The following is a 22615-nucleotide window of genomic DNA, read 5'->3' as shown; positions in this document are numbered from 1 at the left end:
CGATTTTAAAAAAATAGCAATTTACATCTTTCATCTCTTTTGTTCACTGAGGCAATAGAAGTTTGTCCCCATCTTAATATTTTCCCCTTACTCTTGTATATCGTCTTTGTATACTATATCCCATTCCTCTTTTGTATTTTCTTATTGTATCTTTTCTCTACTTTTCTCCTTTCCACTTTCCTTTTCTTACTTTCTACGTATTCCTCTCTACCTACTTCATTCCTTTATTTTCTTTCCCTGTTCACTTCACTCCCAAGTTTTTATTCTTTAAACGGTAGCTAATTCCCCCGCTCCCAAACTACCTTTTATTCTTTCATACAAAGATCAACTGACATGTTCATTCAGTAGCCTTGGTTCTGGAGGGGTATAGCTTTCAAAAGGGCTTGAGCTGCTTACGAGCTGAAGGAGGACTTGCGGATAGCCTTCAAAGACCCACATTTAAGCCCGGGTCTTCTGAAGCAGAAGAAAAAGAATGGATGTATACTTACTGCATCCAGGTATTTATTGCAAAACTTGATTGTCAACGGAGACTAAAACAAGTGCTGCTACAAGGTCATAAAGTAACCTAGTTACTCAGAGTTACAAACTGATTGGTCAACCACACATCTCATTCTGAACCGGAAGGATGCAATCAGGCAGCAGCAGAGACGACTCCCGCAAAGAAAAGAGCAAATACTGTACAGTACTATGTTAAACATCAAAATAAAGACAGAGTTTAAAAAAAGATTTGACAAGGTAAGAAAATGGTTTCTGTGCTTGTTTCATTTAAATTAAGAGGGTTAAAATCAGCATTTTTTCTGCATAGTAAAGTTTCAAAGCTGTATTAAGTCAATGTTCACTTAAGACTTTTGAAAGAACCATAATGTTTTGTTCACAGTTACAAACATTTCAGAGTTATGATCTCCATTCCCAAGGCGTTCGTAACTGAGATTCTACTGTATGTGCATATACAGTAATTCTGATAAGCCTTAGGATGTCAGGAGTACATTCTGAAGACACATCAAGAGCAGGAAAGCAAGTAATCTTACCTGCATGAATAGCCACTAAAGTTTAACAAGCTGGCTAGTCAAAGCTCTTTATACTACCTGGCTGAATTTACATGGCATGAGAATCTAAAAAGCAAAGTGTTTACATTTAAAGCTGTGTTTCCACCTAGAGAAGAAAGAGAAAGGTAGGACTAATTGTCCACCCTATTCCTATTCCACCTGCTCCTTAATATTAGGATACAGAATATCAACCTGCTTTGAAAGCAGAGCTGGTTAAACTAGCTTGTGCAAAGTGTTTTAAGATCAACTTCAGGTCATTACAATGGCTGTCAATTAATCGCAGTTAACGCCCCCCCCCCCCATCCTCCCTGTAGTCACTCCCCTGTCCTCCCAGACCCTGCTTCTGCTCTAAAGGACTTACAGGTTCTAAAGTGTTATGTTGTTTCATCATGTTAGAATAATAATAATAATTCTACACTTCTAAGTTCAACTTTCATGATAAAGAGATGGCACTGCAGTACTCGTATGTGGCGAACTGAAATACTATTTTTTATCTTTGTTACAGTGCAAGTATTTGTAATATAATATACAGTGAGCCCTGTATACTTTGTATTCTGTGTAGTAACTGAAATCAATGTATTTGAAAATGTAGAAAACATCCAAAATATTTAAATAAATGGCATTCTATTATTGTTTAACAGTGTGATTAAAACGGTGATTAATCTTGATTAATTTTTTTAATTGCATGACAGCCCTATTAGAATCCAAATGTTTGTTTTTTTAAAACTGCTTGCTGCTTTAGACAGAATCCCAGAGAGAGCAATATAATCTTAAAATGAAACCTCCTATGGCACAGGTAACTTTACAGAGTCCAGGACATGACCTTCAAATGGCTCTCAGAAATAGGAACCCAACTTCATCAGTGGAGCTAGCAATAAGCAACTCTGATTTATAACCGATCACAGAAAATGAGAACAGAAACCCACAGGCTCTTCTGCCATTGATTGTCCAAGATACCAGATTTTACAAGCTGTTTATTGCAATCTACAGAAACTGTAAAGTTAGCTACCAGCCCTTATGTTATGAATTGCTGAACCCGGAGAAGGGCCATGTAAGTAACAGGCCTTGTAGAAATCAGTCGAAGATGGAAGGCAAAAGAGCACTTCAAACCACTTCTATCCAGCTGGTGGGATAGAGACAAGAGAGATTTGGATCCATATAAAATTTCAAACCTTTAAATTTTAATATGAACTACATTTATGACCCCACAGAGAGCTTCATCTCTCACTGCTTCATACTTCTCTATCTTCATCATGTTGCTTTGGAAAAGTATTCCCAAATGTTAGTGCATTGTGCTACACACTAACTGCAGCTTTACAATGTAAAAAGTTTTGAACACTTAAATTAAAATAATGTTTTATTTTAGCTACTAATATGAATTTTTAATACTTATTTACTGTGAAAATGACCGTTAGAACTGGATAGATGAAGGCATAATAGAGATGGTAAAGGAAGTTTTGATTCTTAAATTAATATTGAGGTCTCTCTGCCTGTTCAGCTGTAACCTGCAAGAGCCTTAAAAACACAAAGTCTCCTAAACGTATGAAAGTGGGAAATTAAAACACGCCTCTAGGTCCTTCTTCCCTATGGAGGAAGAGGGCAAAAAATAATTGCAGCATAGGAGACTACCAAGAACATGACATATTTGACCTTCAGGGATAATTCTTACCCTGCAAGCTGAAAAGACTACATGGAGAAAGAGCACATCAAGGAGGGTAAATATCTTTTTTTTTTTTTTTAAGATTTTTAAAAAAAATTCTTAAGTATACAATATTCATTTTGACAGTGCCCATTTAAATCAAAGGTAACCTAAGATGACAATCTAATCTTGACATCATAACATGATCTGTGTAGATTGGAAGTATTTTTTGGACACAGACTTCATGACATGAGTGCCATTAATTTCCATTGACATATTGTTTTGATGCTACATCTTCTCCTACAGTCTTCCAATTAGCATCAATATTAAATTGTGATAAAGTTTATAGGAAGTAATTACAGTGGATAAGCTCAGTTGCAAATCATAGAATATCAGGGTTGGAAGGGACCTCAGGAGGTCATCTAGTCCAACCCCCTGCTCAAAGCAGGACCGATCCCCGATTAAATCATCCCAGTCAGGGCTTTGTCAAGCCTGACCTTAAAAACTTCTAAGGAAGGAGATTCCACCACCTCCCTAGGTAACGCATTCCAGTGTTTCACCACCCTCCTAGTGAAAAAGTTTTTCCTAATATCCAACCTAAATCTCCCCCGCTGCAACTTGAGACCATTACTCCTTGTTCTGTCATCTGCTACCACTGAGAACAGTCTAGAGCCATCCTCTTTGGAACCCCCTTTCAGGGAGTTGAAAGCAGCTATCAAATCCCCCCTCATTCTTCTCTTCTGCAGGCTAAACAATCCCAGTTCCCTCAGCCTCTCCTCATAAGTCATGTGTTCCAGTCCCCTAATCATTTTTGTTGCCTTCCACTGGACTCTCTCCAATTTGTCCACATCCTTCTTGTAGTGTGGGGCCCAAAACTGGACACGGTACTCCAGATGAGGCCTCACCAGTGTCCAATAGAGGGGAACTATCACATCCCTCGATCTGCTGGCAATGCCCCTACTTATACAGCCCAAAATGCCATTAGCCTTCTTGGCAACAAGGGCACACTGTTGACTCATATCCAGCTTCTCGTCCACTGTAACCCCTAGGTGCTTTTCTGCAGAACTGCTACCTAGCCATTCGGTCCCTAGTCTGTAGCGGTGCATTGGATTCTTCCGTCCTAAGTGCGGGACTCTGCACTTGTCCTTGTTGAACCTCATCAGATTTCTTTTGGCCCAATCCTCCAATTTGTCTAGGGCCCTCTGTATCCTATCCCTACCCTCTGGCATATCTGCCTCTCCTCCCAGTTTAGTGTCATCTGCAAACTTGCTGAGGGTGCAATCCACACCATCCTCCAGATAATTTATGAAGATATTGAACAAAACCGGCCCCAGGACCGACCCTTGGGGCACTCCACTTGATACCGGCTGCCAACTAGACATGGAGCCATTGATCACTACCCGTTGAGCCCGACAATCTAGCCAGCTTTCTATCCACCTTATCATCATACAAGGATTGGCCAACAATAAGGCTAACTAGCTTTCACACACGTGGGAATGGGCCTTACAAGCATGCAGATATATTTTCAAAACAGGATGACTAGCTCAGATGGAGAGCTATTGGATGCTCCTCATCTTGTCAATTTCATAACCTCCATATCTCCTTATCAATGCTGAGTCTGCAATGGTGGATTTTACTGTGGAATCAAATCTTTGCCTCATAATTGTGGTGCAGAATCTAAGTTTGCATAAAAAGAGTAAGCATACATTTTATACACAAAAAATCTATGTTAAAAAATTAAACTTGCACAGTCAAGGAAATGCAAGAATTAAGATTTTCTGTGTGACCTTAATTTGGCCTTCTTTTGTGTACGCATTATGATACAGACTTAATTACATGATCACATATTATTTTATTCCCACGCAACCTTAATTCTGGAATTTCTGAATTTTGAGTGCTTGATTTACAAACTTAATAATGTTCTTTTAACAGTTTGTGTACAATTAGCTAGGTTTTTAAAATAGCAAACTGAAAATCAAACAAATTCATTGTGTGGCATCATACAGACACCACAAGGGTCATCAGCAGGATTGGAACCTTTAAATCTACTACATGCTTGAGCTATTTGAGTAACCGATAGCAGTAGTAGGTTGTCATCCTTTGTGCAGAGCAGAACTTTAGAGGGGGAAGAGACACATACTTTGCCAGTAGGTTTTCCAAGTATTTGCTGACAGCAGAGGAATTCTGAGACTCAGAAACCTTGGGTTCCATTCCTGGTTATGGTAGGGAAGCGCTGCAGAGGGCACAGATCATTCTGCTCATTACCTGCAAGCCTGACCCCTTCTACTTCATCCCCTCCAAACTTTCCTTGTCCCAATATTGTCTCTTTCTCAGGCTGGCTCCTTGTCCTAGTCCAATTCTCCTCACCTTGGCAGGCCCCATCTCCATTCCTCATGCTTCTCATCTCAGATCAAGCCTCATTGCCCAGCCTTTTCTAATCTTCATCCCTAGACTCCCTGTCACAGTTGTTCCCCTTGTAACTTGCCCCAGTCTTCTCTCCACTCCCAGACCCAGTCTCCTGGCCTAGCCATCCCCAATTTATCCCTACCCCACCTCAGCTCCTTGTCCCCAGCCTTCTCATCCAGCCAGTCCTAGTTCCCCGTTTCCTGACTCCTCATCCGATCAGTTTCTCTCTTCCTCGCCCCTCTCTTCATGTTCTGGCTCCGAGTCCCAGTCTCCCTCCCCAGTCTCCTCATTCAATCTCAGTGTACCACCATCCCCCAACCTCCTTCCCTCTGCCTTATTTGTTCCTAATCCCAATTTCCCACCTAGCTCCTGCCTCAGCCCCCAGTCCCAGTCACTGTGTCCTGACAGACGCAGTCTCCCCTACCCAGTTCACAATCCCATTCTCCTTGCTTAACCAGTATGAGGCTCCTCAGACCGCAGCTCCCAGGCCCAGATTCCATCCCCCTTTCCACTCCCCTGCCAGCCTCCAAGCCCAGTTTCTCCCTTGCCTGAGGCTCCTTGTCCTAATCTACTCAATATTCCACCCCCACGTCTGGCTCTTGTCCCGTCTGCACTTCATTGTGGCAGCTGCCTCCAGCACAGTTCTGAGCCTAGGTGGCAGGACACTGGGAGCACAGGACAGAGCCCCTTGCTCTCAGTTATGGTGCCCAGACCCGGTAACAGCCTAGCCCACAACAGCCCAGACCTGCAACAGCAGAGAAAGTCCTGCTCGGCCCTAGGCTAGCTATATGGACAGAATCTCCAGAGTTTTTAGCTGCTAAAAATCTATTGAGCGCATATGAAATGTGATTTTTCCCAAGGTTTATAACTTGGCCAGACTTGGGCAGATTTTCATGGGGACTGGAAAAGTCCTAACATAAGGCCATCCCTCTGCCAAATTTTAGGTGCCTACTCTAAAGCACAGGGGCTCTGCAGCTTTTCAAGGGAAAAAAGGTCTCCAAATTATTTTTAAGATGGGCACGTTTTCCCAAACCATGTTCTTATAAACAGCTGAACTATTCTGGCTGACAGTTTCTAACCAGCATGTAACATATCAGCCCAAACAGTTAAAGTTTGACAAAGCTACAAGCAAATGAATCAGGGTCTTGTAATAGGTCTTACAGTGTTGTGCAGCCTCACTAACGGGCAATACCATCAACCTCACCTATAATAATTATGCATAATCAATGCAAAAATCTGTGGCACACTGGAAACTGAGCAGTAAATCACATGTCTAAATAATTATCACAATGGCTACTGTTACTTATTGCACTATTCTTTGTCACATTTATTTCAATAAAAGCCTTCACATTTAATTGTGCCTCAGTCTCCACTCTGCTACGCGAGAGTACTGCAGAATCCACACAGCCTGGTCCAGTGTACATGCAGTACCATGTGCAGAGACACACTTTAGGGTTCCTCCCTTTCAAAGTTAGGACACCCGCTCTTGGTGGCTGCAGGGAGTTTGTAGGCCAGCTGGAAGTTTGTTGGGGTGCCCAGACTTGCGGCCACACATTTCCCATTCCCACCGGAGGACCCAGCATACCACCCATCGACAGGGATCCCCAGTCCCTGGTTGGGGTGCACACCCAGTCTACGACTGTGGCCCCTCAGGTTGTGGGGGTTGAGCAATGAAACAATCTATAGCGTCAGCCTCCTGGCTAGGACAAATAGCCAACGTCCAGAGCTCAGGCCTCCAGCGTGTGAGCTGAACTATTACAGAGTCTTTGACCTGCAGCCTCCTGGCTGGGGCAAGCAACCACAGTCTGGGACTCCAGCCCTCTGGGCGGGCAGAGCAACCAAACAGTCTATAGCCCACAGCTTTCTGGCTGGGGCTGGCAACAACCAAACAATCTCAGTCCCCTTTGGGGATGTGGGCTGAGTGACCAATACTCACTGTCTCAGGCATCTTGGCCTAATGTTTTGTGCCCAGACAACTGCTGGGTATGAGGTGGGGTAGGGGGAACTGGGCCCACCCTGCTTCACTGGGTCCCAGCCCAGGGCCTTAATGGTGGTGGATGATCCCACCACAGGATCAGCAAGGAAACAGGCGATTGCTATCTCGCATCCCAGAAGCGCAACCGGACCAAAATCTTGTTTCCCACAGCTACTTCCTACCAGTTTCTGTTGGTGCTGCTCAGTCACTCCCAGGCTCAGGATCAGGCAGCCCTTCCTCTGGTCTCTCCCCGGGTCTTCTGTGCCCTAGGGCAGCGGGTTGCCAGTCTTCCCCGCTACCAGTCCTGGAATTCTCTGAGGGCTCGTCTCTCTGTGAGAGACATCTGCCTCCTTCCGTGGTCCCGTGACAACTGAGCCGCAGGGCCCTACTATTTTACTTCTTGCATTTGGGGTGGGCTTAGCTGAGCTTCCCAAGGAAAATTAACCCGCTCTGCACTGGAGGGAGGCTACTCTGCCTCACTACACACACACACACACACACACACACACACACTATATGAACAAAAAGAAAAGGAGTACTTGTTAGAGACTAACAAATTTATATATATTCATATATAGCTATATGAACAGGTGATGATTATACCAGTAACCACTGAATGAGGGGAACATGGCTGCCTTTTGTAATAAAGGTTCATAATTAAGAAAACTTTCTATATTCTTGGTTGCTTCTGGATGCTAAAAAAGTAGCTGTAGCCAAGGGCACTCTTTTCTATCTGCACCTGGCTAGACATCTATGAAATCTACAGCTGACATGTTGACCCTGCCACAATAAGAGGAGGTTACTTATTGTAACTGAAGATTCTTCGAGACGTGTGGTTCCTATCTGGATTCCAGACATGGATGCGCATGTGCCGGAGCCAGAACTGTTCAGATGTACTTTCTATTGACCCATGCGTGCATCTTCCGCATTTCTGTGTCCAAGGCTATAAGAGGCCATGTGGGTCCACACCACTCCAGTATCCCTCTTACTCACAAGTAATGAAGTCCACAGCAGAGGGGATGGAGGGCAGGTACTGGAATACAAATAGGGACCACACATAACCTCCAGTTCCAGTAAGTAATCTCCTCTTCTTCTTCTTCAAGTGATGGTTCCTATATGGATTCCAGATGTAGGAGAGTGGTGAGCAGTGCTCAGTGTGAAGGTGGGTGCGCGGACTCGCGTGAAATCACAGTCTACAGGATGGCTCGGCCAACAGTCGCATTCACCGCCACTGCTGCGATTGCATAGTGAGCGGTGAAGGTGTGGACAGAGCTCCAGGTGGGAGGGGAGGCATGAAAAAGGAGGTAGCATTCCGCAATACAATGGGAGATCCATTTATGGACCCATTTCTAAGAGAGGGCCTGGCCCCTGCAGCATTCCGTGATGGTGATGAAGAGCTTGGGCAAAGCCCGGAAGGCATGGGTGCTTTGCAGATAGAAGGCCAGCGCACGGGCGGACATACAGAGAATGCAACGTTTTCACCCTGGGGAAAGTGTGCATTTTGGGGTAGAAGATCGGAAGGTGGAGGCTTTGGTTGAGGAGGAATGGAGAGACCACCTTGGGGAGAAATTTGAGATGCAGGCATAGGGAGACTTCGTCTTTGTGGAAGACGGTGTGCGGGGGGTTCACCCATCATAGCCTCCAACTCGCTAATGCGCCACAGTGACTGCCACCAAGATCATCTTCATGGAGAGATGGGTGAGGGAGCAGGTCGCGAAGGGTTCAAAGAGTAATTTAGTGAGGGCCGAGAGGACAATGTTCATGTCCCCACAGCGGGTAGTTTTATGTACCAGTAGAAAGGCCTTCACCAGGCCTTTAAGGAAGTGAAGGGTGGTCAGGTGAGTGAAGATGGAGGAACCCATCCACAGCAGGGAGGAAGGCACTGAGTGCTGCCAGATGGACCCTGCTGGAGGAGTGGGTGAGGCCTGTCAGCTTAAATTGGAGAAGATAGTCTAGGAGGAAGGGAATGGAGATGAAGTCCAGAGGGTAATGGTGACGGTGCACCCAAGTGGTGAAGTGCTTCCATTTTGCCTGATAGTAGACTTTGGTCAGAAGAACATAAGAATGGCCCTACTGGGTCAGACCAAAAGGTCCATCCAGCCCAGTATCCTGTCTACCGACAGTGGCTAATGCCAGGTGCCCCAGAGGGAGTGAACCTACCAGGTAATGATCAAGTGATCTCTCTCCTGCCCTCCATCTCCACCCTCTGACAACCAGAGGCTAGGGACACCCTTCCTTACCCATCCTGGCTAATAACCATTAATGGACTTAACCTCCATGAATTTATCTAGTTCTCTTTTAAACCCTGTTATAGTCCTAGCCTTCACAACCTCCTCAGGCAAGGAGTTCCACAAGTTGATTGTGCGCTGAGTGAAGAACTTCCTTTTATTTGTTTTAAACCTGCTGCCCATTAATTTCATTTGGTGGCCCCTAGTTCTTATATTATGGAAACAAGTAAATAACTTTTCCTTATTCACTTTCTCCACACCACTCATGATTTTATATACTTCTATCATATCCCCCCTTAGTCTCCTCTTTTCCAAGCTGAAAAGTCCTAGCCTCTTTAATCTCTCCTCATATGGAACCCGTTCCAAACCCCTAAAATCATTATAGTTGCCCTGCTCTGAACCTTTTCTAATGCCAGTATATCTTTTTTGAGATGAGGAGACCACATCTGTATGCAGTATTCAAGATGTGGGCATAACATGGATTTATATAAAGGCAATAAGATATTCTCGGTCTTATTCTCTATCCCTTTGTTAATGATTCCTAACATCCTGTTTGCTTTTTTGACTGCCGCTGCAAGGACATCTTCAGAGAACTATCCACAGTGATTCCAAGATCTCTTTCCTGATTAGTTGTAGCTAAATTAGCCCCCATCATATTGTATGTATAGTTGGGGTCGATGGTCTCCTGCTGTGCACAAGGATGTCGTGCACTGGAATAGAGCATGCTCTATCTACACGCATGCCGGATCAAAATACCAAGCCATGAGGTGGAGTGGGCCAGGGCTGGGATGCCACAGGCATCCCTGCGCCTGAGTGAGGAGGTCCCAGGGGGTGAATCTTAATATAGTTCACTGGGCCAAATACCTCCTCTGATGCTGTCCCTGAAGCAATGGTAGTGGCACTCAGTGTGGCAGATAGGGGTGTGGGTCGTGGGTTACCTTAAGTTTAAGCAGCCCACAGTGATGGCAAACAACTTACCTTCCCCTTTTGGTAGAAGGCTTTAAAACCTGGACTCCCTTGGGGGTGCTTTTTGTTTGTTTTAATCAAAGTTGGGGTTAGGTTTATTTCCAATTTCCTCCTCCTTCTTACCCTGGGTGACATGGGGATTTTCTTCCCCTGGGATTTGCGCCCCACATGGGCTCTCGATTCAACCTATTCACCAGCAATTTGTGCAGCCTCTAAAACCGTGGTAGGTTTTTTGTTAGTTTGTTTTTTTGTCGTCACAGATGGCTGCTTTTCCCTCATCTATAACTACACATAACTAAGGCTAAGATTATGTCATGGAATCCGTGACTTCCAGAGACCTCTGTGACATTTTCTGCCTAGGGCTGGAGCTCCCAGCTGGCCCCTGTGCAACACCCTGCCCCTGCCCTGGTGGGGGGACCCTGCAGCTCCCCAGCCGTGGCAGGGGGACCCCCTGGAGCTCCCAGCTGCTGCAGGGGGTGAAGGGACCCCACAGCAGCCCAGCCCCCGTGGGGGACCCCAGAGCTCTCATTCACTGCAGGTGGTCCAGGAACCCCCCCAGAGCTGCTCAGCCACCGTAGGCAGGGGGGAAACCCCAGAGCTGCTCAGCCGCCACAGGTGGGGGGGATCCCAGAGCTCACGCTCACCACAGCAGCAGGGGACCCCGAACCCAAGCAGCAGTGAGTGCTGAACCTTCCTCCCCATTTTGTCAGGGATATTTTTAGTGAAAGTCAGGGACAGGTCATGGGCTTCAGTCAATTTTTGTTTATTGCCCATGATCTGTCCATGACTTTTACTAAAAATATCCGTGACAAAATCTTAGCCTTACCTATAACAATTGCTCCTGGGCCATCAGATCAAACAGTTTTTCATAATTACCTTCCGCCCCAGCCCCCATTACCCATTTTCTCAGAAAACTACACATTTTATGCACATATTTAACATGAGTGAAACTGTCAAACATTTTGAGATGTCTGTACTTCAGCTGATATGTGTCAGGGGTAATCTCAAACCTTTTCAATACATTTTCTTTAAATTTCATATACACCTTACCATCACCCTCCTCCATATCATTAAAAACTTGTCCGGCTTTCCCAGTTAATCTGGTTAAAAGGATAGGCATCTTCTTATCCTCTGCGAATTGTGCATCCCACAGTTTTCCCAAAGGTGGACGGGTACTCTTCAATGCAATTAGTCTTTCTGATAACGAGGCAGACTTTCTCCTATCCCTGGTGTTGGTGGGGGAGTGTACTCACAGGCTGAGGAAGCTCCTTTTGCTGTTCCAGTATTCTGAGTTGCAAAGTGTGAGGTTCCAGCTGTCTTTTGTGTGCCCTGTCCTCAGCTTCCATGTGTTTTTGGTGGGCTCTCTTCTCAGCTTCCTTGTCTTCCTGATCCAAAAATCTCACCAAGGTCTCCAGAGCTCATGTTCTTTATGGGCTGCCCAGTACTGCAATCAGGCCAGTTCAACTACGGTGTTTTCCTCTGTGGCATCTGAGGCAGAAAGATTCTTGGACTCTCTCTGGTCAGCACTTATGAGCAAAGCTCTCAGCTCCTGGAGTTTTCTATTTATGGGATATTCCCCTCTCCTTACACAACTATTCCAGCCCTTTTCTGTCAAGACCATCATATGACTGCAGTTCACTCATTGTGACTAATGTGTAACCTTTAAACCTCTCAGTACCAAGTTTACACTTTTATCAGAGCTAGGTTATGATCTCTAAACCCATCTGACCCATAGCATGTGAATCCTGCTAAGAATACACGAGTGTCAAGCTGTCTGGAGTGGCTCACAAGCATGAGTACCAACTTCAGGACAGACTGTTAAGAAGTAGGGCATAAACCCCCAACTGGTTATGAGCTCTATACTTAGATTTCACCAACCAAGTATCAAGTGTGAACTCCTAAGTCACTACAACAACCTTAACATGGAGTCACAGACAGCGCACTTGGCTACTCTGATCTATCTTGACACCCAGGCATGCTTGTTTTTGTGACAGATGGTCCCTTACACCAAATATCACAATAATATTCAGGTTACTCCCAGTCCCAAAGGACCAGTCACTTACCACAGGTCAATTGCACCCTATATCTTTTACCAAAGACAAAGCTTGTAGCCAATCCTACAATAAACTAACTAAAGATTTATTTCTTTTCTTAGTTAATAAGAGTTAATTACAAGATTAAAGCAGGTAAACACACACACAAATGAGTTACAATCTTAGACGCCAAAAAGTAATAGAAAAAAAATAGCTGCAATACGCTAGCTTTATATGTCCTTCAGGGTTAAGCCAGGCCAAGCACTAGAGAACTCTTGCTTTTGTTTAGCAATCTTCACCCCTCAGAGTTCAAGCAGCATAGGGATGCACAGGATCCTTCTTGTCAGGTATTTTTATTCCCTTCCCCCAGAGTTCAAGCTGATGGGATGAGTCCACCTGCATGTCTCCTCTTCACAGGTGTGGGGGAGCAATCAACAAAGTCTTTGTTCTTTGATATTTCACAATGGCTAATTAGCTTTCAGTTGGCCTTCTTGGTGGCAGAACATAATACCTTCCATAGGAAGCCAGCATTTCTACACTATTAAATGCTCCTTTCTTGTTTGATGACTCACATAATTACGGAGGACTACAATGCAAACATTTAACAGAACCTTAAAACATGGGTACACTGATGTTATAAGTAAAATTAATACACACAGCATCCTACAAGCATTTCATAAAATCTAAACACTAAACCCATTCTTATAAACTTAACGTCTGTTGAACAATACTAAGACACCAGACTGGTGAGCCAGACTGGTTTTCAGCTATGTAGTTGTCAGTGTTCAGTGAGGCCTAGGGCCTTGGCATGAGCTGGCACCTGGCCTCTCAGCGTCACAGTGTTCTTTGGGGAAAACTGTTTAGACTTTATTCCTGAAAAATACTGAGTATATTAATAGTTCAAATACACTATTCAACTTGTGTAATTTCAAAGAAAGTGGGAGGCCCAAGTGGTTTGAAGACCTTGTAGAGAAGACAGGGGTGACCTGCCCAAAATTCCTTGCCACAGAACACAATCTGGTCTATGCCAGAAGTATTTTATGAGGTCAAAGAAGGAATCCTGTCTGGCAGGCACATTCTGGCAATATCTGGAGATGCAGTGAACTCCTCCAGGGATAGAAAAATCATTCCCAACCCTCCCATCACATACTTTTCTATACTACAAAACTGTACCATAAGTTTGATGACTGAGAGTGAGACAACCTTGAACACAATTTGCCTGGTCTACACTGGCTGCCAGTTGTGGTCAATACCATGAGATATAACTCCATTGTTCATAGCAGTGTTCAAACAGGATAATAGCCTGGAAAAGGCACGGAGAGGCAGAATTATAACAAAGGGCTCTCCAAGAACCCCCCCTCCGCTTTACAAGGAATAATCTTACGAACAGTCAGTAGTAGTTTTTTTAGATCAATCAGTTTTGGGAGGCTAGGGAAAACTTCCACTTTTTAAAAATTCTTTTTCACCTCCCTCAGAAAAGATAAATGTGAAATTTATGAGCAACCAGTTCAGTGTCTTGAGTTTCCTGTGGGTAGCTTTCTAGCAAGACAGCAATAATCATGTGTGTGTCAAGGAAACCAAACAACATTTGTATACATAAGCTACAGAATTGAATGCATTATTTAAACTGAAGTTATCACTAAATATCCTATCCTGCAAATCAGGGAGACATGGAGAATGACTCCATAGTTAAGTGTTAGATACAACGGAGGACAAACACCCCATTATTCAGGGATGTCATTCAATTTAGGGTAAAATTTACCAAAGTGACTTCAAAATTTAACCCTCCGTATCCAAACACCATTATAACTATTTAGAGGACAATTTTCTTTGTAACATTTCAGTAAAATATTTACTACCTTTTTTAGAGGAAGCGTCTGTTCTTTTTTTGGACTATCTTGTTTCATCAAATTTCTGAGGGTTATTCTCATTAAAAATAATGCCATGATTTCCAATCTTCTCTCTCACTCCCCCATACTCTTGGATAACAGTAGAGACACACCACTTTCGGCGTTTTAAAATTAGACACATTCTTGTCCTCCTTACTTGGGGTAACCTATGTTACACCAGAACTAGCCAATAGAGCTGTCAAGTTACATCAGCTACTTCTGCCTTCAGATGCTGCCAACCTGCCTCCCTAGCCGCACTGCTTAGAGACCATGGGGAACGAAGGAGACAAATAAGGCAGCAGGCAGTATGGGGGTTGGCTCCTGGGAGGGAGGTGGAGGAGCAGACAGATGAGCCACAGGAGAACGGCTTTGGAGAGCTATAGGTTAGCAGGGATGTATGCAGGGGTTGTGATGGGAAGATGAAGGGGGAGGAGGGGGAGGGAGGGAGAGAGAGCATAAGAAGACTTGTATGCAATCAGTGCATGGGGTGCAAGAGGCAGAGGGAAGCCCAGTGTCTGTGCATCACAGTATTGGTGTTTGAAGAATAAACTCTTCTTCTGACAGACAAGCTGATGCCTACATGCAGAATCATGGGACCCCCTCTCACCCTAGGCATCCCCAAATAGCTGAATCAAAATCCCCTTCCCCTAAACCTCCCAATCACCCCCTCTAAGTTCCTTAGAGCATCAGACATCAGCACTACAGGAATTGGGGACCGGGGGGGTTGAAAGAGATGAGCAGACATGCAGAGGGGACATGAGGAGTCAGACTATGGGAGAAAGGAGGGCGGGTGGGGGCAGAATGGAGCTTGAGCTGGGAGATCCAGAGAGGGAAAAAAGAAGAAGACATCTCTTTGAAAAACTACCTGCAGCACAAATCCCTCCTTCCTCTTGTTCTATACTGGCTTTAAAGTAAGGATCAAAGACGTAAAGCAGTAGATCCTGCTCCTTTCCCTGGCCTGGGTAAATGGCTGCTCCCTAGCAGAATCCCCCTTCTCTCCTTGGCATGGATAAGCAATGTTTTCTTTTAGCTTCCCCTTCTGCTTGGTTGGCAAGATGACTGCTTCCCGCTCCTGTTTCAATCCACTTTAAACACTTCTCAAACACATGCAACTTTCTCCCTCAGCACAAAATGTTAGCTATTGAGAAAGCAAAAAACAACACCATACTTCTTCAGTAAATCACTTCAAGGGATCTAGTACAAACTTTGAACAAACAACCTCTAACATAAGTTTTATATTTTATTAACTTAACCACCTCCACTAACAATCAGCAGCAACAAACTTAACTCGAATTAGCTACTAAAACTCTTCACCATACTCTAAACTAGGCACTTCAATCATGGAACATCCATTACTCCTGGTTGGAATTAAAGGTTCCATGTTAAGTGTGGAGGTGGTGACTAGTAGCAGGTGGTATGTTTGTGTCATAATACAGAGCAAAAGTCACTGTTACATGCTGAAAGGGCTAGTAATGACTTGAGACATTGATTTCCTGCCCTTATTATGCTTTTATTGATGTTACATGGACTTGAGCAACCTTGAGTGATTTGCAGTTAAATATTTTGTTTGGAGAGGATAAATTATATGCATGTAATTTTTAAAGAGAAATATCTTGCATGCAAAATTAGGACAAATGGAAAATTTGCTATATCATGAATTCTACTGAACTGTCTTGTTTGCTCTTGCAAAACTTGCCTTATGAACTCTATACATGGCAATTTTATTAGTGTCAAACACCTTGGTGTGCGAGGCTGCTCTCTAGAACAGGACTGTTCTCATGTTTGGGGGCTGAGCTCCAGGCAGGACTGGCTACTCACTAATGTAATGCTCTCCTCCTATGTAAAGTAGACATTTAGGTAAAATTTTCAAAATTAGTTAACTGACTTTAGTAGCACCTTCATAGCCTAAGTCCCATTTTCAAAAATGATTTAGGAGCCTACGTCACTTTGGAATCTTTAAAAATTTTATCCTACATTTTTGGCACAAACATCATAGTGTACACAATAAATTAATTAACGAACTGAACACTTCATCTAAATTGATATTTAAAAATACATTTAAACTAACTTTTTCAAGAACAAATTATTGCTATTTGTGTAATTACTGTTTACAATATACTTACCCTGGATTATAAAGCATGACAGCTGAGAGGTTCTCACAAGATTTTGAAAGATCTGTCATAGATAAACTGAAGGAAGACAGTAGTCCACTCTAACAGAACATAGAATTAAAAGATTATCACTAGTATTAAAGAAACTCTGCTGTGCTTACAGAAATATTACTTTTTCTCCTTGACAAAATATGAACTATTTTGATGTGAAGCAACGCAAAAAATAATCTAAACCAGTGAATATTTAAACATATTAGAAACAAAAATTATTAAAAGATTTGAATTCCTCAGGTACTCACCTTTCTTTTTTCCCTCAGTTTGGCAGCTTCCTTGGGATGATTAAAGCGAAACATATTGGTTCTCCCAAGTAATATAACAGCACCTGGCAGGAAAAACACAGACACAGGTTTATTGACAGCATACTATACCAGGAGATATCCAATAATTTCCTCAGTCATCTGACAAGAGCACTGACTTCTAAAACATAAGACAAAAATGAAAAAGCATTATTCTAACAACTAAGGTTTGGGGTTTTTAAAAAAATGTTTAGATGGAGCTGGAGCTGCATTAATAGTTGTTGTAGTATATACCTTATTCCTCCCTATTACTACTATAAAATACATAAGATGTTAGGTCTTCTACAAAATATAGACTAACCAAGTCTGGATTATTTTGTCCAAAAGAACAGAGGCAAGCAGTGGAGATGGCAGTAGGAGCTTTCTCACACTGCTTTACCTATGTATAACTCAAGCCCATTTGGAGAGATCTCTTCTATGGTTAGAGGACAGTTCAGTCTCCAACCCATTTAATCTCTGGACTCCTTTCTGAAAGGTGCCAGTTATTGTCAAATGTAACCTGTCCACTACTCAACACAGATGAAAACACATGCCGAATGGCAATGACGTTCAATCACTAATGATCTGAGAGAGCTGAACCAGCTACTATACGTTCCGAAGACTCCATTACCCTGTCATCATCTGTACTCTCAGCCATTCATTCCTCCAACCAGAAACAGATAAACATTGATCCAAAGCTCTCCATTATCCAAAAGAGGGTCATCTGACTATGATACTGAAAATCTATTTCATGAACCAAAACCATGACTATCTCAAATTATTCAATAGCCCCCCATTATATTCAGATAGGTCAACATGTTCTGTGTTTAATCAATTACAGGTGACAAATAAAAACACATTTCTGGGCAACTACTGCCAGATTTGAAGGACATTAAAGCCAATTTTAATAATATTCTAATAATAACTGTGTTGTCAATGGTGTCTTACTGCTATAATAAAACAGGAACTCTTTTTAAATAGCCATAGATTTACCTGGTTTTATGGATGAAAAACTTGCCAGCACAGTCAGGCAAAGCTTGAGGAAAGGTGTCATATTTTACTTCAACAAGCCAAGTATGTTAGGATCAAATTCTGCCCTTAGATAGTAACGTTCCACTTGATTAAGAGAATCTGCCTTACTGAGAACACAAGTTGGTTTTTTCTGTGATCACAATCTACATGGTCTTTAATAATCATGAATAAAAATCTGGAGTGAAGTTCTGGCCCTGGTGAAGTCAATGGCAAGACTCCCATTGACTTTGATGAGGTCAGCATTTAATTCCTGATATATAGGCAGCACCCCAAATGGCCCTACTGGAGTTTCCTGGTAGACTTGTGGTTATGGCATTTATTTCAGGTGATCTAGACTTCCTAATGTATATATACTGGTAATGAGAGCAGCAAGTCTATCGGTCAAAATAATTATACAACTAAAATGGAAAACTGACATCTTCAGATGTGAGCAATTTTGCTAATTTGCAGAAGTTTCTTTCCAGTGTAGTGCGAGATCTTTAACATTTTGTCTGAATACTTAGAAGAGCATGAGTATCAATTGGTATAGTCTCCACTGATTCTTAAAGTAAGCGTTCATGTTTGTTTCTGATTGTAAGTTATTGTGTATATTGTATATAATGTGGATGCCATCTTGTTCCATGGCCTCCCTTCCTTTTTGTTCTACTTTGAACAAAACTTGGCCAAAAAAAAGTTTTAATAATGTATTTGTAGATATTATTTGTACATTGGTAATGCCTGCAGATTCTCCTTATGCTCGGTACTTTGCACACGCGGAAGTGCTTTATAACCTAAATAAATCTGGCAGACAAAGGGCATGAGAAAGCGGGTGTTATCCCCATTTTTCCAATTTTCCAATTTGGAACAGAGACACAGAGTGCCTGAGACACATGCGGTGGGGAAGGTTACACGGGAAGCCTCCGGCAGAGCTGGACATTAAACCTAGATCTCCTGAGCGCTAGTCTAAGGACCTAAACAGAAGATCATCATTTATTAGTGGCCAGTACAACTTTTTACTGCAGTGGCTTTGTTTCTAGAGTTGCTGTCCTAAATCATCAATTTGCTTTTGACAATATTCAAAGATTATTTACAGGCAATATTTTAATAGCAAACGGCAAGAACACAGTTTAATTTTGGCACAGCAGTCTTCTTAAAATATTTGTCAGACAACTCTCTTCTTGAAATGGTTGATGAGGGATAAATTTAAATACCTGGGGCATGTAGTGTGCTCTCAATTCATTATGGAAATCAATATAGAAAAAGCTTGCAAAATATAAACATCCTTTGCAGACGGCACCGAATGTTGGCATTATCACACAAAAAGGTGAAATCAAACATCCTTTGCTTTCAATTCTGGATTATAGTAACAGTGCTATTGCATTTCATCCCAGTCTAATCTTAAAAAGATTTACTGTTCATGAAGGTTTGTGTTGCAAAGTCATCTCGATACCATCTCTGTAATTTACGTGATGCAGTTGGCCTTTCTGTCATGAAATGCATTGAGTATACTTTTTTATGAACGCACATTAAACAGATTCCTGCTGGTCATAACCACTACAGCTTAAGTTGTAAAACTATTTCCATTCTACCACTATTTCATATGATTATAATTTCCCCAAATATATTCCTTTTCATTCTTGGTCTCTGCTGGAAGGTTATTTTGATTAGTTTTAGAGGGTGGAGGGGGACTGATTTCAGTGAAACTCCTTAATCTATTTCAGATTGAGTGTAAAAATCATTCATTGTAAAAACTTTAACCACCAAATGAAAACAACAAACAAGTCAACTGAAATTTCAGAATCAGTATGTAGATAAGCATTATTGTTTCTGCAAATCTGACAAAATGGTTTTAAAAATAAGTAGGAATGTTTTAAACTAAGTGATTACGCATACAAAGGAGGACACTTCATTGTTAGCTGCACATTTAGATTGTTATGTATCTAAGGTACTTACATGGCTCCCATCATTATAATATCTGAATGCCTCACAATCTTTAATGTATGTATCCCCACAAAACCCTTGTAAAGTAGAGGGAATGTTATTATTTCCATTTTACAGATGGGGATTTACATTTTACAAACTAACATTTTAGTATTATGCTTTCTATTACTTAAGCGTGATTATACAATTTTTATTCCAACTTGAGAGCACTTATTTAGGTTAGTATCAACATTAAAACAGAACAAAAAACATATTTAAGTCTAACCAAAGTTTGCACAATATTTGCTAAATAAGAGGTCACATTGTATAATCATGTAATATTGAGCAATGCAATTCCCCATCAGAATGTGAGCAAAGTGTACAGTTAACGTTGTCATGGGAACAACTGGATCTGCTATGGGCTGCATGATTTATTAATTTTTTTTAATTTAAGTATCTACATTCAGGAAGAGTGTGAGTAAGTGGCAAAGGAAAGGGTTTATCAGACAGCATCAATAGGCATGTTCCCTACTACTCGCGGAATTCTTATCTGGTAATGGAATTGATTTCTCCCCACTCGTATCCAGTTTCAACAGAAAAAAAAAACATTTGGATGAAAATAAAACGTGCACGTTCTGCACATTATATCACCACACATATCCCCACCATATTGAAAAAAATTGTTGCCACCATTAAAGCTAACAGATGCATAGTGAGAATCTCCCTGGTTGTAAGGCAAAAGTTATTTTTAGTTGAATTCTAAAAAAAAAAGGGGGGGAATTTTTTAAAGTAAAAATGTGATGGTATTTTGGCCTAAATCTGGATCCAAACTGGATTTAGGCTGGGATTTATTCCAAATGGAAAACAGTCAAACATTTAAATATGTATTTAATGCTGCTGAAAATCTTGTAAAATGTTTTTATTAGGTGAAAATATTACAGTAATTACAGTATTACAAATATTACAGTTGTATTTAGACAAAAAGCACATTAACTAGAATTTACAAATGTTTGAAGTAATTTGGAGAAGGAAGTGATAATTATGTTCATTTATTCCGAGGGAAATCTAAACACTAACACATTTCTAAATAAATGGTAATTTACTAATGAAAGGACACATTTAAATGTCTCAGCAGTAAATTACAAATACCGAGAGCAGATATTTAAAGGTGCTGAGATTCCAGGTTGAGAAAGTAAACATTAATAATCAGTGGTAAGATACGTGTATTACAGAACAGCATGACAAGTAGCTAGCTAATGAGTTCTGTGGGGGGGTGGGGTGTGTGTGTGTGTGTGTGTGTTAATAACTTTAGCACCCTTGTGGCCAAGATGGAGTCTGCTCTGCAGGCATCTCTGTCCAAGAAAAGGCATGCGCAGGAATATAGCAGGGAAACTCCCTTCTACCCCAGGAACACCTCTTCCACACCCCTGGAGTAAATACACACCCACCTAGTAAAGGCAACTAGGCTGGCTCCTTCTTATTTCAGCTCCTTTGCAGTTATATGCCTAGATGGATACAGAAGTAGCTACACTGCACCACGCCATCAGCAAGCATTCAATGAACCACAGTTTGAGAATCACTGGCTTAAGCAAACAGCAGAAAATCCTGATGAAATAATTTTAACAAAGGAAAAATTCCTATACTGGGCAGCAAAACCTTATCTGATACAGTCACATGATTTAATTCAAATACTTCTGACAGCAATTCCAATCTGCCCCTTCTCATGTGGACTCAGCACAACTGAGGAGAGCCTCACCCTGCACAGTATACTAAAGGGCTCCTCCACAAATCCTAACTCTTTGTATGCAATGGCCACACTCACCCCAGTTGTGCTTCGGTTTGGGATATGCTCTGGCACTAAAATTTCACAAAGACTACAACAGACCACGGCCAATACAAAGCTGCAATAAAATGTTTAGACATTTTATTAGGGAGAAAAGACAGCTGCTTGCCAAAAACCTGGTTCAAACTAACAACCTCTATAACTTATCCAATGCAAACCCATGCAGCCCCTACACCAAATATTCCAGAGAAAGTAAAGGGGTCAAGAAAACTTAACTGCACTTGCAGTCTGCACCATAAGAAAAATTCCTTCTCATCCCCAAATGAATTTAATCACCTAAACCCTATAGGATGCCATCTTTCCATGGCAAAAACTGTGCCACCAAATCTAACTGAATTGCCTATACCTAACCCCATTCACACAATTATCCTCCTACAACAGCAATTTTGGGGGAGTCTAGGAAGATGGGAAGGGGGATGCTTTTGTTGCTGGGATGGAGAAATCTGCTTCTAGCCCTTTGGAATGGTGACCCAACTGAATCAATGAGCAGGCTTGACAATCCCTAATCAAGCCAGCTAGATCTCTTGTCTCTTTCCCTAATCCTCATGAGAGGAACAATCACTACACAGGCTCGAGAGAGGGGAATGGAGTTCAAAATTTTAGCTCCTTCTAGGGCCCAGCTGAACTTTGCCCTATTTAAGGTGAGACAGGCATTACACTGAAACTGAACTCCTTCACACCTCAGTTGTTAAAGTGCAGTTTGCCCTTTAATGTCAATACTTTTAGCATTATTCAAAGTTAGGATTACATTTTTAGGTGCTTAAAATAAATTGAAAAATAAAAGTGCAAATAACCTTAAAAATATTAATGAAGGTGAACAGAAAGAGGCAGAGTGCTTCTTGTTCTTGCCAGTGATAAAGGCAGGCTACAATTTACCGTAGTTCTATGAACATATTCCCTGCATTGTTGCATGGATCCAAACAGTAGAGTGGTTGCAACAAGTGCTCCCCACCCACCTTCTTACCTTTTCTTCCCTCTTCTATGAATAACCCTCACTTACACTTCAATGGACTCACACCAAAATGTGTATCAGAATGCTTACCAGATTCTGGAACACTCCTAGGATTTACTGCCATAGCTGGAGTGTGTGTATGGCCATTAAAAGGAGGGAGCATGGAGATATTTTGAAACAAGCAACTAACTTTACAGAAGAAACCCAATGATTTCTTCAAGTTAAATGTTCTGAGTTCACAAAAATCACCAGAGGTGAATG

The 22615-nt window shown here is 42.0% G+C and overlaps 1 protein-coding gene across 6 annotated transcripts in view; it reads right to left on the bottom strand.

The window, feature by feature from the left end:
* The window catches only part of KIF16B (kinesin family member 16B), a 288909-nt gene that overhangs the window by 159920 nt on the left and 106374 nt on the right, over positions 1-22615 (bottom strand). For all 6 annotated transcript variants that reach the window (XM_048842634.2, XM_048842635.2, XM_075127230.1 and 3 more), the window contains exons 16-17: positions 16593-16675; positions 16306-16394 (exon numbers count right to left, since the gene is read on the bottom strand). In XM_048842634.2, the coding sequence (XP_048698591.2) occupies positions 16306-16394; positions 16593-16675 (172 nt within the window). The remainder of the gene's footprint in view (positions 1-16305; positions 16395-16592; positions 16676-22615) is intronic.

The sequence above is a fragment of the Caretta caretta genome, chromosome 3 (assembly GCF_965140235.1).
Source record: "Caretta caretta isolate rCarCar2 chromosome 3, rCarCar1.hap1, whole genome shotgun sequence".
In the NCBI taxonomy this organism is placed as follows: domain Eukaryota; kingdom Metazoa; phylum Chordata; order Testudines; family Cheloniidae; genus Caretta; species Caretta caretta.
The sequence above is the reverse complement of the archived record's forward strand: the minus strand, read 5'-3'. Positions and strand labels throughout refer to the sequence as shown.